Source organism: Anopheles moucheti, chromosome X (genome assembly GCF_943734755.1).
Source record: "Anopheles moucheti chromosome X, idAnoMoucSN_F20_07, whole genome shotgun sequence".
In the NCBI taxonomy this organism is placed as follows: Eukaryota; Metazoa; Arthropoda; class Insecta; order Diptera; family Culicidae; genus Anopheles; species Anopheles moucheti.
The window spans coordinates 1,378,054-1,395,255 of NC_069142.1; the positions used below are offsets into that span (position 1 = coordinate 1,378,054).

Sequence of the window (17,202 nt, forward strand, 5' to 3'; positions counted from 1 at the left end):
ACAACATCAACCAAAAGTGCGTTATATCACTGACTCACCTAGCTTAAGTGCTTTCGATATCTCTAAAACATGTTGGATACTCAACGGGCATGTGATGGAACTGATAAAAAAAAACAAACCAACCAAAGTCGAAACAGACCGTAACGGTCAAGCAAAACAAACTATCCTATCAACAGTGAAAGATGGAACGATAGTCCTAGGAACAGGTGTTGTGGGTAAACGGTGTGGGAACGCGCAACCGCCGCCGGCCTCCTCATCCTTCCTGTCCACCACTGGCATCAGCAGTTGTGACACTTTACTAGCCCCACCTCGTCACAGTTCATACACTTGAGGGCTACAAATTCGGCGGTGAAATGGTTCCGATGGATCGATTTCTTCGAACCGCCACAGGACGGGCACGGTAGTAGACGATAGCCGCCGCACACCTTGCACATGTACGGCGATTCCAGACACTGCGCGGAGAATGGAGGTGAAGAAACGTTTGCATTACTTTGGGCATATTGTTGCCACTGCGATTGTGGACCCTCGTACTAACCTTGTAAGGTTTCAGCATTTTCCGCAGCTCGCCGCTTTCGTTAAGCCTTTCGATACACTCCGCATCCTAGACGCCGTGGGAGGAAGTGTTAAGAATTAGCAAAGGGGTAATTGAGAAAGTAGAGGGATGAACATCCTACTTACCCCGATGTGCTGCCCGTCCACAAACACCTGCGGAATGTTGATCGTGTCGACCTGCATGCGCTCCTTAATCTCCTGCTGATACTCATTGCTCATGAATATATCCTTCTCCTCAAACTTGACCAGCAGCGTGCGCAGGATTTGCTTCACGTTCATGCATTTCGTGTACGTCTCCCGCACGATACCCATGCTGGTGCTGTAGACGACCACCTTGCCGGCTTCCTTGTCTTTGTAGTTCTGCGTACGGGGGGGAAAAAACAGGAAAAACACCGGAAATGTATGCGGAATTGCAGCTACAACGACTCTGGCAGAAGCAATAAAACCAACGCGAAGCATCGTATCTGACACACATAGCGGGGCGACACACTTTAACGCACGGTGACACACATCCCGCAGTGGCGCCAGTTTTGCATAGCCAAACAAAAGTAAATACCCCTTACGACGAACGTAAGGCACGGATTGTATCGGCTTGGCGTGGGTATGTGGGTCAAAGTCAGTCACCTCGTGTTGGATCAAGGCTTCGGTCAAGGCGAAAGAAAGCATTCTGATCCGGTTTGTCGGGCGCATGTTTTCTTCTCCCAACGCTGCGCTCAACCCGCTCAAAGGCCAAACACGGAAGTGTCAACGGGTCAAACCGGTTCCGACGAGTTCCCGCCTTGAAGGGCCGTTGATGATGGTGGAAGCGTATCCCTAAACACCGTTAATCAGATATAGGTCCGCCGTGTGGCCTACTCTTCGCTCTGTCCGGTTTTACAGCCCGTCTTTAACATTCTGGGCGAAGTCCAAAAAACTGGAGCGTTCTTCTGGTGATTCCAAAGGTGCCCGCGTTTCTGCATAGCTAGGACATGGTCTTGGCCCAGCGCGATACGTGATTGGAAACGCATTAGCATTAGAGGGTTTGCCAACAGCATAACGCCTTTCTCTTGCCTGCATTGATGAGGATACTGGCCCCGTTTTACTGATGTACGGATGACATAAAACGGCTCGTCTAGCAAGGCAATCACCCGAACCGTTGACTTCTGCAGCGATCCTGCCAAACAAAAAACAACGGCGTTTGATATGGCGCGGTGTGACCAACCAGCCAGATAACAACAAACACGAGGCAAAGCACCGACGCTTGATGGCGTGTTGCTGATTAACATACCACACGACGTAAGCGCGCTCCTTTCGCTTCGGCCAGCGTCCATTCGGACGCGGGTGACTTGTTTGCTCAGCGGTGCGCTTGTCTGGAAAATTTTTGAAGCCCCAGATTTGGTGAAGGTGTTGTTGACCACCCCGCGGTACGGTGGTGTGGGGGGCGTGCATGAAAAGTGAAAAGTGTGACGCCCCTCCCCCGCATCGGAATGCCGATGATCTTTCGGGGTGATCGATTTCCCAACACAACCCAATGGCACGGCGATGTCTAAGGCGGCATTGCCTAGGACTTGCAATTGTTGCAAAACTGGTGCGAGTTCGCATAGTCATGAAACATCTCCCAGTGAGGTATTTGGAATTAGCGTACATAATTGCGTAATGACGGTATATCAACACTATACGCTGTCAAAAACGAAAAAAAACGCTACTAAAATGCTTATCTGCCGAGAGATGCAATTGTGCAATTGAATGAGGGTGCGGTGATGAGTCCCACCGTCGTCATCAGCCCAAGTGTAGCCGCGTAAGCATTTCGTGAGACTCCGGTGCACTAACTTTCGCAAAGCGTTAATCGTGCGAAGATTAGCGAGACTCTCTACCGCGTTAAAGCGCACACGTATGCTTCACACACAATTAGGGGAGGCCAAATTTGAACCGTTCACCTCCCGGAAAACCCCTAACCCAGGAAGAAGGTTATTGTTTGAGGGCTCAGCGGGTTTTAGGCGTTGCCCCCAACAGCTTAGCCCCAAAGCCAAGCCATCAACAACAGCAACAACTAAAAGCCCTGCTCTGATGGGTAGAAGTCACGTCTTCCACGTCGTGGGACACGCACTTACCTTGAGGCCGGTCTGTTGCATCTGCAGAAAGGTGGCAATGCCGTTCCGCACGCGGTTCTTAACGCCCCGCACCGTGCCCTTGTTGCTGCGGATCGTGGACGTGCCGTTGCTCAGGTCCTTCAGCCCGGCGAAGCTTTCGTCGTCGTCCACCACGGACGGTGTGGTTTCCGGCGAGCTGCTGCCCGGTTCGCCACTACCGTCCGGCCGGCCCCGCTCGTTGATGTGAAACTTGTAGTACCGATCGCTCTCGAACTGATTGCTGCGCACGCTCTCCGTCGTGAAGGATCCGGCGGAGCAGCTGCTCTGGGCGCGCGTCACCCCCGCCGGATCGTTGATGGTGATGTGGTGCATGTGCTGGAGGTAGTTGCTTGATGGGTCGTGTTGGTGATGGTGGTCCGTTTGATCGGTGGCCCGGTGCATCCGGTTGCCGCATTCGAGACTGTTGATCTTGTCCATCAGGATGGACCGGGTGGTCGTGGTGGTGGCGGTGGCCGCGGCAGACGCGAGGCTGCTCAGGTCGAGCGTACCCGGCTCATCGTTCCGGCCGGGACCGACCGGTGCGAAAGGTTTCCGGTGCGTCTCACCGTCGACCGAGTCGTTATCGTCGTCGTCCGTACAGTACACCTTCGGGCGACTTCCACGAATGGCGGCCAGCAGCGAGTCGGGCAGAATGCACACACTGGGACCGTCGCGCTTCGCCCCGAGATACGCCGGCAGTTTCGGTCGGATCTGATGTGTCGCGCCACCGTTCACCGCACTGGAATCCGTCGGACTGTCCCGTGCTGGCGTAGCCGGCGCTAAATCGGTGCCAATCTCCGCCAACGGCTGCAAACTCGACAGGTGCTCAAAGTTCAGCGAATCACAGCTCAGACACGATTCCGATCCGTCACTATCGGACGCAATGATGCTCCCTTGCTGGGATGGTGGCTGCTGCTGCTGCTGTTGCTGCTGCTGCCGAGCGGCGAAACTGTCGGACGTCAAATCAACGGACGTTTGATGTGTTCCGTGTTCGTTCTGTCTATTCCGTTCTTCCTCGTGCTGCTGCTGTGTCAGCCGTTGCAGCTCGATGTGATGATGGTGGTGGTGGTGGTGACCTTGCTGATTGATAACGCTATCCGTTACCTTATCAACCGGCGAAAACTGTCGCAGCACGGCGCTGACCACCGGCCCTGCCACGGGCGGTGGCGTTTGTGTAGGTGACACCGGCTGACGGATACCGTCCGCGCCCATGCTCTTCTTTATCGCGGACGACGATTTCAGTATTTGCGACATCTTTTTCGGCAGTGGTGGCGGCGTCAGCTCGATATCGCTACAGGTGCCACTGTCGAGCATGTCACTCGGTGAGCACTGACCGCTGCTGCCGCCGGACGCGGACGACGATGATGCGGTGCGCGGCCCGTCCCGTGCCATCGCTGCCATGTAGTAGACGTAGGGGGAACTGTCGAGGTCGGCAGAATCGACCGCCTTCGGCACTATTAACTTTTTCTGCACCATCTCGCCTTCGTCGAGGTCTAGCGGCGGCACACCGTGGTCTGCGTCCGTACAGGGTTCGGGGCTGTCCGGGTCCGGTGGCGTCGTCGAGGGTATGCTGAGCAGTGTCCTGTCCTCGATCGTAACCGTCACCAGCACGGCGTCACCGTGCGCGGACGATGCAGTCGGCGGTTGTTCGGCGTTATCACCAGCTGCACACTCCGCACTGTCACTGGCACCGAGCGATACCACCGTAACCTGCGAACTCTGGCACCTGGTGCCGGATTGGGTACCAACTACACTAACACTCGCACCACCGCCACGTACGCTGTTGTTATTGCAATCCTCTAGCGGACCCTGCCCTAGCGGGGACGGTGGAGTCGCCTGCTGGTCGCACTCCGCCGGGATGATCTGTATTCGCACGACGTTGCTGTGGGGAGGTGCGCCACAGTGTACCAGCGCTGAGGGCGATGCCGTTGTCACTGCCGTTGTTGACGACGCTGCTGCAGGCTCGGCCGTTGACGAACCGTGTATGTACACGATCTGTTGCTGCTGCTGCTGTTGCGCACCGTTGATCGTAGTCGCTCCGTGATCGCTGACGATCGTGGCCAAAGTGTTGTGGTTCTCTGCCACTTGGTTGATCTCTGCTGCGGGAGCCTCCACGCCGCTGGGGGCAAGTGCCGTTATAAACATCAGCCGCTCTGCTGCTGCCAACTGCTCGGACGCCTCCGGTACCTGCTCCACCGTTGGCACGGGTAGCGTTTCTTCCTCTGCAGTGCTCGGCACCGCTGCGCGCTCATCGGTTGGTGAGGGTTGCTCTGCCAGCTCGCAGTGGGAATGCTCAGCACAGTCGGCCGCCACCACCACCAACGATGGAGGGGACCCGACCCGACCGAGCGGGAGATCCACATCACCGTCCGCGCATTCCTCCGCTTCCTCCCCATCGCTCATACAGCTAGCGCCATCACCATCACCGCCAGCGGTACCATTCTTCTCCTCCTCCTCCTCCTCATCATCCTCCTCATTCACAGCACCAACGGCATTTACCGTTGCTTTCGGGAGGAACGTTTTTTCTGGCTGCTGTCGGTCGGTGGAAGCTGCATTCGCCGAGTCCATCTAGCCTTTTTTTTTGCTGCTTCGTTCTGCTTCTCCGCCTCTGGGATCCTCTTTTGCGATTATTTTTTCCACCCTCTCGCTCTTTCGTTCACGCTTGCCGCCGGTCTTTTTCTTTTACGCACCAACAGGTGAGCCCCTTGCGAGCGTACACTCTCACTCACACTCACTTGCTTTCTTGCTCTCTGTTTTTGCTACCGTTCGCTGTTTTTGGTGCCTGGTTGGAGCCACGCATGGAACGGAGAGCTGGGAGTGTAGCCGAGTTTAACCACCTGTGAAAAACAATTTAAGCAGAAAAGAAAAGAGAAGATGATTTGAGCGAGCGAATGGAAAGCTTGAATATGCGCGAGCGAGCCGCAAATGGTGGTAGCATATGAGTACAAGCTGTTGCTCTGCTGCTCTGCTTGCCGCAACCACCGGTCCACCGCACCATGAGCGACTTGTTGTGCTTTTTCTTCTCCACCTGTTTCACCTGGAGTTCCTTCGAGCGCTATCTGTCCTCTTTTTGCGCCCTATACGCAAAGAAGAAAAACGGGAGATTCAGGCTAACCCGTTGGGATTCTGCCGAGCGGCTGGGGAGGTTTTCCCATCCGTACACGTAATTCCCATTGCTCCCACCCTCTCGCACCCAGAGTCCCAGAGTATGTGGAGCATCCGGGCTCAGAATCTACAAGTTTCTGGAGGGAATCGTGGTACGTGCGCTACGCGCTTGGTACGGTTGCAGCTTGCGCAGAAGAGAAAGTATGTTACGCCGTACGGAGGTACGCGGGAACCGTCAGAAGCTTCAATCATAGGGGATGGGGAAGAAAGCAGCAACCTCACACCCCCCGTGACTATAATAATACTAACAATAATAGCACCGCAAACCGTGGAAATATGGGCGAGAATGGCGAATGCTTCCGCTTCACTGCAAAAAAAAAACCTCAGGAAAATCATCTCCCTATTCCAGATGGTGTAGCGTAGTAACCGCTGGGCGAGCCGTGAAGGAAAAATTTTCAGTACGGCTTCGGTGTGGCAACAGAAATAGAAATTAAAACTTCTCTCCCCGCGTGAACTCCAAATTTGGAAAAAAGTTTCCTTTTTTTTCTCGCCGTTTGCTTCCTCTATTCCCAGGTTTGCTGGGAACGCTGTTGCGCCCCGGTAGGAGATTTTCCCGACCAGAAATTAATCGAAGGAAGGAAAGTTATACATTTTCGATCGAGTTGCTTGGGGTGTTGATATACCACATTGAAGCAGCTACAAAGTTGAGTGAAGATCCGTTGTGGAGTTGCGAAAAAAAACACACACACACATACACGTTCGTTTTTGGAATACCCCCTTCGACACAGGGCACTGCACTGGGTGCAGGAACCTCGCTTTGGTTGGTGTTGGCAATGTAAGGGCACAGGTTATGGGATCAATCGAGGGTTTCCACTTTACCGGATCTTGCTCTGGTTTTTGCTCGCTGCTACTACCCCCCCGTTTTGGGCTAGCAAATAGCTTTCAAACTTCTTTCAAAACCCCCGAACAGGAATGCATGAATGGGCAAAGAGAGATACTGGAGTTAAATGGAAACTATGCCGGTTACCATTTGATCCGGTTTTACCTGTTTTGTCCACTCGGCATCGTTATCCCGGTGGTTTGGATGCACTTTCTAGCTGCACTGGATACACTACTTTACTTGGTACTTTCTGGTCTGCTCCCCACGTCCCCATGGTACGCGTGAAACATCAGGATTCCGGCGTACGATAGAAGAGCCACGCAAATGCCGCCTAACACTTAGGACTGGAGCAACTCGGAAACCAGGGACCCCTGGGACGGTGGTCCTCCCACAGTTGGGAGGGGTGGAGTTGAAAGTTGCTCAGCAGATACACACATGCACACACACACAGACATACGAAAAAACACCCACCTGACTGGATCCGTGGATGTGGTTGCATCGAGCGCAGCCGATGCACTCCAATGTCGGACCAAGAGGACGAAGCGATAGCCACGAGCGACAGGTTCCACTGCAAGATCGCCTGGAATGGATGGCGCACACAGGCCACTTGACCGTTCCCAGCAGCACCCCAAGTATCCCAACAAACAATGAAAAAAAAACAGACACACGCGCACGGTGGAGTAAAACTTTCAAACGATCAGCAGGCGGTGGCTCGCACCAACCATGGCAATATCACCAGTTACCACGCAGCCACGATATCGGTGGTCGGATACTCTACTGTCAAAGTTGTGACTTCTTTGGTTCGCGATGTAAAATGGGTAAAAGCTAGAGCAGCGAAATGTACGTCCATAAAAAGCGGAAAGAGCGCGGTGCCACATTCAACACAAGACGAAGAGTGTGTGTGTTGCTCGTAACATACACCGAAAAAAAAAGAAAGCGTACCACCCATTCGCTCCCCTATTGGGCCGCTGCCGAAGCTCCAGAAGGTTTTGGCAGTGTGTGGTACACATTTTGCGGCCAGAGTCTTACCGAAAGCGAGACAACGGAACCCGATCGGTTGGCCTGCTCTCACGCCTGCTGCGGCGTTTGTCGTTGTTGACGTTGGGGCTTGAGGTTGAGAGCTGTGTTGCTGTTTTTGTTGCTTCTCCTTTTCATCGGAATCATAATTTGATAAAGAGGGGTGAGCGCGTGCGGTCCGTTTATGAGCACGGTCAGTCGGTTGAGGTTCATCGCCTTACTCCCTGTTGAAGTCTTTTGTCCGGGCTTCTAAAGCTGGGGTTTGCTGCTGCTAATTAAAGAGTAAATTTCTACGTTCGTCGTTAAAGAACCAGAACGATTGCTACGAAATATATTATGAAAGAAGAGGGCCAAAAATTACCCCCTCCCCACCCCCTACCCCTCTACCCTCCTCGAACGATTACTTATCTCGTCAATTGTTTTACGATGATAGAAAAACCCTAATTAAAATGGACTAGAAAAGGTTGAAGAAGAATGAAACGAACTAAATATTCTATCACACGCAGCGTAACGAAAATATCTATGCAGTTGGTTCTATAAATAATTCGTAATTATTATGTTACCGATCAACAATATGCTGCTAGTGCGAATAACAGAGAGCGTAGTAAGAAAAGAAATAAAACGAGAGAGGATAAAATAATCAATTATTTAACAAACCCCCCTCCTAGAACATCGACGTGTGTTCAGTGTGCACTATTTTTCGACTTGAAACACCACTTCGAAAGAATAATTTCGTTTTGCTTCACACGTTTCATAACGGGCGGCAAGCGTTTATATTTCTTCAGCTTCGTAGGACATATCCGAATCATCCGAGTAACTGTAATAAGCTTTCGCTTTCTTACGCTCCCGTCGTTTACTCTTAGCCTGGCTCTTTCCACCAACTACCGGTAGCGATGTAACATTATCGTCCTCCACCACGTCTTCACCTACCGATGGCGCGACGTTATCTTCATTTGTCGATTTTAAATCTTCCTTCGGTGCAGGTTCGTCCGAAGTTTTCACGTCCTGCGACGTGTCATCAACTGGATTGGCACTCTTTTGCTTCTTCACCAGCTCCACTAGATATTTGTAACGCGCTACGCACTCCTCCTTCGATTTTCCCGGCACACTATTAGCAATCTTCTGCCACCGGTCATAGTTAGCCGATTTCGGATATTTTTGAATAGCAACCTCGAGTGCTTGCTGCTGTTGCTGTGTCCAGTTGCTGGTCGCTGTTTCGTTCGTGCCGGTGTCGCGCGTTTTCGTTTTCACCTTTGCCGAACCGGTCACACCAGTCGAAAACGCTTGCCCTGATTCGGACGAATTTGTTCCTTCCGACTGATGCGGTAGCCGATACCCGCAATCCTTCATCTTTGCGGCCATGTAAGTGATTTCTTCTACGCTTCGCTGCATCATTTCCGCTATTATTTCCCAGCGATTACTGGTACCGCCAGGATATTTCTTCACCAGCCGGACCAGCTCCGTCAGGTCGTCCTCCGTCCAGAGGCCTCCAGATTGTGGTAAAGGAGTGTGCGTGTTCTTGTCCGCATCACCGTCGCGTGCAGGTTTCATAATGCGCTGACCGTACGCGGCCAGCTCTTCATCCGTTTTCTCCGGGACTACCATTTTTTTCGATCGTTTACGCAGGATGCGATTTTCTTTTTCTCGTGCCCGTTGCTCTTCGAACGTTGCTTGCAGTTCGATCTCTTCCTTCTCCCTGTACAATAAAATGAAATAATCAAAATGTTCTACACACTCAGCTACGAATAATTTTTGGACACTCACCGTTGAAGTTCCTCCTCTTTCTGTTTCTTCTGCTGCGAATAAAGCTCGAACATCATTCGGATGGCTGCCGGTGTACCGGTCACTGTGTTCCAAACCCACATGGGAATCTGGCAGGGTAATGTGTTCTTAATGCTGGGCAGTGGTATTTCATTTATTAGCTCTTCCAATTGTACGTTTGTCTGTTTTTTCTTGTTTAGCTTCTTAAGCTTGCTGCCCACAATTTGTTCCTGCAGAAGAAATACCGGTACAATTAGTTGTAATCACTCCAAACGATTGATCGTATGCCTTTTCTTACCGCTGTATATTTTTTCTCAATATATGCTGCCCAGGCTACAAAATACTGCATCACGGTGATAACAACAAACAGAATTGTGGCACTCTCGACCATTCCCATTTTTCGCACATGGCGGTAGTAGTAAAGTGCAGATTTCCAGTTGGGCATACCTTCCTTCAGCACTTTATCATATTTTTCTCGCTTTCCCGGGTCCTTTAAAATCTCGTAAACCGAAACAAGATTGCGAAACCGAATGTTTGCATCTTCCGCATCATTCTTGTCCGGGTGGAGTACCACCGAAAGCGTTCGGAACGCACGCTTAATTTCGGCCAGCGTCGCCGTTTGATTGATGTTCATGAGTGTGTAGAAATTTTCATTCACCTCCTCCACGAGATCGAAAAGTTCCATATCTTCCGAGCCCCAGCCATGAGCAGAGCTGGGCGGTATTATTTGCAGCACCATTAGAACCACCAACAGCAATGCTGCCACACCAGCTCGATGCCTTACTTTCATGATGGTGCCTATCTTCCGTCACTATACGCTGGATTTGCCACGCAACTGCATCTAATGTTAGTGAAGACGTAATGCTAATAAAGTGTTGACGACAACTCTCGGATTTCACAAACAACCCTTAAAAAACACAGTTCCGGTAAACTTACCCGTGATTGTTTGTACGTCATCTATGCTTACGAATACATTCGCACACAGTGTAACTTCAGCTGGGTCTGACACAAGGTTATTATAGGAGACCAACGATGGTGTGCCAATGTTTATTCACGTTTTGCCACATGACATGACAAGTTCCGAGATAAGAATCCATTTTTCGATCAAATTAGACCGTTGTTCACTATATTTACAAATGAAACCGGTTGCGAGTGGAGCGAAAATTATTATCAACAAATTTTCTGCACTACTCCCTTCGAATCAATTCCTTTCATAACGTTCAAATCAAGCTTATAATAAGATTTGCGTTTACTCCAGGCTGTTCTTCGAAAAACCTGTTGCGGGCAACAATGTTGCTGGTGGAACGTATAGATTTCACAGCTTCGGCAACATTTGCTCCTGTGGTAACATTTGCTACACGGTCTCCTACAATAGCGTTGGACAGCATACAGAAAACAAGGCTGGTTCGATGTCGTTATGTGACAGTGGAATGGTTAGGTGCTCAACTGTCAGTTTATTTGTCAGTTAAGCAATATTTGAATTTGATTTCATTTTTACTTTTTGTACAAAATCGCTGCTTAATTATAATACACAATCATGAATGTATTCCATTTCCTGAAGCGGTATGGAAAACATATCTTTCTTGCAAAGTTATGGACTGTATTGTGCCAAACTGTCAGCATTATCTTTGATAAATTACGCACGAAATGTCATCATGGTCGTACCTCTGATTTATTCATTGTTGTTATGTTTATCCAAAACCCGATAAAATGCTTTTTTGTAGTCTTAATTTTATCAACATTCGCACCTTCGAATACAAGTGTTGGAAAGTGTGATAAGTTTATAGTTATTACCATATACTTAGACGTGAATCTTTAAAGCCTATTTTTTAAAGATAATGTGTAATTAGATTGCCAATAGACAACACACCACGCTGTGTATCTAATCATTCACCGTGACGATCCAAAGGCGGCTATGAAGATGTGGGTTGTACGTTGAAAGATTGGGTCAGGTCCAACAACAATACACCACCCCATTCGCGCCTCTGTTGTTTGTCGTTCCCGCGAAACAGGCGGCCTTTCGCTGCTGTATCTACCCGTTAGCGATTCGGTAGACTATATTGCTATGCGAGCGCATACCGAACGCATTCAATGGCGGGATTCCACGCCAATCGCACGCCACTACAGAAGCGAAACAGCCACGCGGTGCCGAACCTCCAGCAATTCGTGTCGTTTTGTAAAACGGAGCCAAAGGTGTTAGTAGTGGTGAGTAGCGACAGCGAATTTAGTGGATGCCAGGTAAACAACAACGCGGCTACGGCGAGTGTGGTGTGTACTGTGTGACAACACCGACATATCTAGCCGTTTTGACCAGTTGGCATGTTGTTGGAGCGTAACCGGGAGTGTAACACCGTCCAGAGATACTGGTTTTAATATCCTGTGTGGGTGTCGACTGTTTGTGGTGCGTCTGGTTTTGTGTGCCTAATTGTATGTTGCTCAAATTTTACCAAGAGTTCCCAAAAGTTCTCGCAGTTTTCTTGGTTCCAAGTCTCCACAATATCTCTCTTTCGCTACCTAGCGTAAACCGGAATTAGGAGTACATTTTCAAACTACCGTTTATTTGAAGGTGATCCAGAAAACGAAACCAATTCCGCATTGTTCCGCGCTGCTGCTTCAATCAACCGCCACACCAGCCGTACCGACAGACCGCGCACCAGGTGGATGATCTGGTTTCGCTACTTGAGGGAAAGTGTCTTAAGCAGAAGGCCACCGAACAGAGTCGACGTGCTCAACAAAAAGCTGCCGTTGGGCGAGTGAATATTTGTTTCAACTGTAGCATTAACCCGGCTCGAAGTGAAACAATCTGTTTCAAGCAGCAACGCGGCGTGAGAAGTATTGTCGAATCTTAAAGGTGATAGCAACAGTGCTCAGGATGTACATTGCAGGTGTTGAAGGGTAAGTCAATTGTTTTGTATATAAATGTAAACATTTCTTTTTCAATTTCGCTCGTGCAGGTGTTAGAATAAATTCTACAACATTACATCATATTCTGAGAAAAGTTGCTACATGTCAAGAATTTTCGTTGTCGTACAAAGAACATCTGCAATTAGGTAAACAAAGTTACAATTTGGGAACATGCGCTGGGGGGGTTATTTTTAGAAGTTTTTGGAACGTATAGAAATCGCACCATTATGCAGGATGCACAAATGGATACAAGGAAGTATCCGGTAATGAGCAATTCGCAGTGAAGGCGTACATCTTACCGGAAGCCAATGGCACCTTCCATCCATTGAACGCTTTTAACACGGTATGAACGGAACTCAAACAACAAACTATCATCGAAACAAGTGATTATGAGGTAGAGAGAGAGATAGAGAGAGGAAGAGAGAAAGAGGAAAGCAGCAAAAAGATCAACCCACCCAGCACTTTCATAACAAACGACGTAACAGCTTCGAAATCGACCACAAAATGATCGCCTTGCTTTCCTTCCACTCCGAAACCCGGAGAAGGAGGAAAACAAATAGCCAAAATGAAAGTGAAAATCGTTTCAACAGAGCGATTCCTTTCGTATTGATCCACGATCGGAATTCGGCCTTTTCAACAAACACCCTCATCAAATCTCGATTAATGAGAAGATGTTTGAAAGAAGTCGGAAGTTTAAAGTTCTGGGTTTTAAGTTCAGTGCAACTTTCGGTGTGCTGCTGTGTGCGCACACGACCGTTCACTTTCATTTAATTGTTGCACCACATTTCAAGGTGAGAGATGCAGTTCTGACGGTGGCAGACACCATGTTTGTGAAGTAGTTCGTAGCGAACGCCCAGTATCACCGCAAACCAATTTGAAAGCTGCCCGCGGAATTCGTTTTAGATGAGTGATTGTTTTGCATTAGCAGGGTTTGTTTGTTTTTAAAAGCATTAGCCTTTTTAGCTGTTCTTGGCCCATGTTCTGCTGTTATCAGTAGATGTGACACATTTCGCCGAGACCTTGCCCTTACAGTTAGACATCGTCGAGTGTAGTTCACTGCCAAGTTTAGATTGTGGCGCGAAGAAGCGTAATTTGGTTTCATGGTTGATGTATGACTTAGATTAAGCCACTCTCAAGTTCTTGCTTGTGGTTTTATCAAGCACGTTCATAACAGGGGTCGTCATGTTTTGTCTTGAGGTGTAATTTTCTGTAGAATTTTTTAACTTACCGAAAAAGGAGCTTACGACGAGAGAATACTGAAAATGATGGAAGAAATCACAAATTAATATTGAGTTATTTTGAGTAGCAATAAATTACTATCTTAAGTTATCTGATCTTTTATCACCAATTTCATTTCCTCTAGAAAAACAAACACTGTTTTTGTTTGATCGTGTAATAATCTATAGCCTGAGTCGATAAGCACACGCTTAGATTTTTTTTACTTTAACTTAAGTTGACATCGGATTGTGTATCTGTATTGGTCTAACCACGCAATTGATTTTGCAAGATTTGTTTTTACATTTTTTAAAAAGAAGGGGATATAATTGCCTCTTTTTAGTCATGCTATTTTTCCAGGCTTCAAATGGTTCTTAAAAATACTACGATGACTGATAATGTTTATTTTTAAGATGTAATAGTATCCCGATGAGAATCGATCCGAAAAATGTCGGGGTGTTAGCAATTATTCGTGATCTGAATATCCATGGTCCATTTATATTATTTAATTTAAACCTATCCACTACTGTTGAGTAACGTTTCCAATTGTTCTGAGTTTTAATAACACCCACTAATTTAATTAATTAATCCACATTTAATTTCCTGGAAATACTTGTCTTTCCAATCCCCATATTAATAACATTTTTTACAACCTACGAATTATACGGCCTATAAATCGTTTTAACACATCTTCCGGTGTTACGACACTCAAAGTGGTATCTATTTAAGGTTTGTTCGCTCGTAAGTGGACAACAGCCAACCGTTTGTATGCCAAGCGTTAGATTAGAAATGACGTTCTAACCTTGATATAATGCATCCGATCACGATCTCACACCCATTTCGGGGGAGGGATATATTGAGCACGTTTGTACAAGTGCAGCAAAGATTAGTTCATTCTGGTTAGGATTTTAATTACACCGGAAACCAGTGCCTAAACACTTGAACGTACCAAAACAAAGCACTCGACGTGTAATCAACACATGTTCTCCCGATAAGACAAATTCAATCGGGGATTTTGTTGTTGCTATTCCCAACATTTGCGTGCCAGCGTTATTACCCTTTTTTGATGCTTTGATGGTTCATTTTATGTGTATGCCAATATTTGGAGGCTGTCTGTAAGAACCCGGAAGCGTAATTTTTTGCGCATCAGAAATGATTTCTTTTTTACTTACTTTTTTACTTTTTTTCTTTTAATGATGCTTTTTACGGGGCATATGGGCGCGCAAAATGTGCTACTCTGGACATTACCGTGTTCATAGTTGAAAGAAGAAAAACAGAAAATGATAGCCTGTTTGTCATACCGGTGTACAATTGATGGTCTTGTGAATAATCGCAAAAAACACCAGATGCCATACGCGATACATCAGAGATAAGGCATGTGTGAGTGTGTGTCGGTAGGGGTCGTCTGATAACTCGTCTGTCAAAGTGTTGAAAGTAGGGACCGTGTTGGGAGAAATTTGTTTCCTAGATCCGCGGTGTGATAAACTTGGTACGCCGTATGATATATACACATGTCATACTAAATGGTGAAGTATTGCTTCAACCCTTTCTTCCCTGCTGCCGGCTCCTCCTAACGAGCTACATCATCAAGCAACACTAATTGATAATTGAATTTTGCATTCATTCCACCTCCACGCCCGCATATCTCATAAACCATCACTCACTCTCGAGCGGGTCAGGCCACATTCAACTGCTTAAGTTGGTTAAATTTGGCCACAATATGGCGCTAAATGATAGAATGGCTGCAAATAAGGCCAGGAGCGCGTTATGTAATGTGAGTGGAAGAATTCAACTCGGTTGCTTACTATAAAGTCTCCAAAAATAGAAAAAAAAAAACGAATAAAAAACATCCTAAAAGTCGCTTTAAATAAAAAAATAAAATATCTTCTATATAAAGTATTTAAAAATATCTATCCAACTCTCATTATAATTTCAGCGGTGCGACACATTCCACCTTGGTAATCTGCGATGAGGCGGGACAGGTGGTCGGTCGAGCGAAGGGCCCAAGCACAAACCACTGGGCGGTTGGAATACCGGGCGTAGCTGAACGGATCGATGCAATGGCCCGTGCCGCCAAGCTGGAAGCGAATCTGCCAGTGGACCAACAGCTGACTGCAGTCGGGCTATGTCTGAGCGGTGCCGAAGCAGAGGAAACCAATCGCGAACTGGAGACGTACCTTCACACGCACTATCCGATGGTGGCAGCGCGGTATGTGGTGTGCAGTGACACCGTCGGCAGTATTCAGGCCGTCTCGAACCTGGGCGGTATGGTGATTATAGCCGGTACCGGATCAAACACGCTGCTGCGCAATCCGGACGGAACTACTCACGGTTGTGGTGGGTGGGGTCACATGATCGGTGATGAAGGTGGCGGTAAGTGTAACCATAAGCTCCGGTGGAAGCTTTCCCAGCCAGTGACTAATGTGTTCGGTATGTCGTTTTTGCAGCCTGGTGGATCGCACGTAATGCAATCAAGACCGTGTTCGACCATCGGGACAATTTGAAGCGTTCCAAGCACCCAATCGACCGTGTCTGGCAGTTGATCCAGGAACACTTTGGCGTGCGGACATTGCACGATCTACTCGATCACAGCTACGGGCGGTTCTGCAAGACGGCGTATGCGGGACTTTGTGCTAAGCTGGCTCGAGCTGCGCAGGAAGAGCGTGAACCCCTGTGCTGTAAGCTGTTCGACGAGGCGGGTCAATCGCTTGCACGGTCCGTGTGTGCATTGCAGGATAAAATCTCCCCGGAACTGTTGCGCCCGTCGGCTGCAGGTTCGACCTCCGCCCTGCTCGATATCGTGTGCGTCGGTTCGGTGTGGCTTAGCTGGGAGCTGTTGCGCGATGGGTTCGTGTCGGAGCTACGGTTGCAAGGATTCCCGCACGATTTGCGCCTGCTGCGGCTGACCACAACAATGGCGCTCGGGGCCGCCTATCTAGCAGCAGACACGTACAAGCTAAACTTGCCTCGCGACTACACCGGCAACTACGACGTGTTCTACACGTTCCGGGCAGTTGCGAGCGAGAACGGTAACGGAACGGATCATCAAACGAACGGCCGAAGCTAAAAACGCTCGAAAGCTTCGGGGTTAGTTCTTCTCTCCCGATAACTACTTGGCTCGATGCGATTCTTCCTTTCGCTACGCTACAAGATTGAGATTCGTTACAGTGTGATACATGAACAAGTGAGGGTTGTCTAGCAGTAGTTCTAGTAGTAGTAATACGCATTGTGAATGCGGCAACATCGATGCAGATACAATCCATGAGACCTGATTTAAGAGGCGTACGGACAGAAACACCTTACATGAGGCGCGTGCGAGGTGTATATATGTGTGTTTTTTCATGTTATCATATATTTAGTAAATTCATTTCATTAATAGCTAACTAATGTGGGTAGAACCTAGCTGATGGAATCCTGGAGATACAAATACCCGTGTATTCCAAGTTATTCCATGGTTCAATTCCGCCAAGAAGAAATGTATTTTTGAGTGGCACTTTCCATATGAATGAGCATGAGTATTCATGGCTAATAAACGTGTCCGTTTTGCTTTTTAGTTCTCGTAAATTGCCACTAGCTAAAGCATCTTAATATAACGATTCCAGTCTTATTGATTTTGTGGTGTGATGTTGTGAAGGTGTTTGTTTGCAGAAAAATATATAA

At 48.3% G+C, this 17,202-nt stretch overlaps 3 protein-coding genes across 6 annotated transcripts; 1 reads left to right on the plus strand and 2 right to left on the minus strand.

Annotated features, from left to right (window-relative positions):
* Positions 1-201: 201 nt before the first annotated feature.
* LOC128307182 (uncharacterized) lies at positions 202-5,228 on the minus strand. Its single transcript, XM_053044919.1, has 4 exons — positions 2,643-5,228; positions 679-912; positions 536-601; positions 202-452 (listed from the first exon to the last, which is right to left on the minus strand). The coding sequence occupies exons 1-4, from the start codon at positions 5,226-5,228 to the stop codon at positions 279-281; spliced, it is 3,060 nt and encodes a 1,019-aa protein (XP_052900879.1). The 3' UTR covers positions 202-278.
* Positions 5,229-8,407: 3,179 nt separating this feature from the next.
* Positions 8,408-10,719, minus strand: LOC128306895 (uncharacterized protein F54F2.9). Of its 2 annotated transcripts, XM_053044535.1 has the most exons (4): positions 10,360-10,719; positions 9,722-10,264; positions 9,427-9,653; positions 8,408-9,358 (listed from the first exon to the last, which is right to left on the minus strand). In XM_053044535.1, the coding sequence occupies exons 2-4, from the start codon at positions 10,211-10,213 to the stop codon at positions 8,434-8,436; spliced, it is 1,644 nt and encodes a 547-aa protein (XP_052900495.1). In that variant the 5' UTR covers positions 10,214-10,264; positions 10,360-10,719; the 3' UTR covers positions 8,408-8,433. The 2 variants fall into 2 exon arrangements, with proteins under 2 accessions (XP_052900495.1, XP_052900497.1); XM_053044537.1 differs by lacking the exon at positions 10,360-10,719 and having other exon boundaries at positions 9,722-10,299.
* Positions 10,720-11,312: 593 nt separating this feature from the next.
* Positions 11,313-16,907, plus strand: LOC128307095 (N-acetyl-D-glucosamine kinase). Of its 3 annotated transcripts, none has more exons than XM_053044821.1 (4): positions 11,313-11,850; positions 11,990-12,318; positions 15,479-15,915; positions 15,990-16,907. In XM_053044821.1, exons 2-4 carry the CDS (start codon positions 12,296-12,298, stop codon positions 16,607-16,609), a joined length of 1,080 nt encoding a protein of 359 aa, XP_052900781.1. In that variant the 5' UTR covers positions 11,313-11,850; positions 11,990-12,295; the 3' UTR covers positions 16,610-16,907. The 3 variants fall into 3 exon arrangements, with proteins under 3 accessions (XP_052900781.1, XP_052900780.1, XP_052900782.1); XM_053044820.1 differs by having other exon boundaries at positions 11,313-11,628; XM_053044822.1 differs by having other exon boundaries at positions 11,768-11,824.
* Positions 16,908-17,202: the final 295 nt, after the last annotated feature.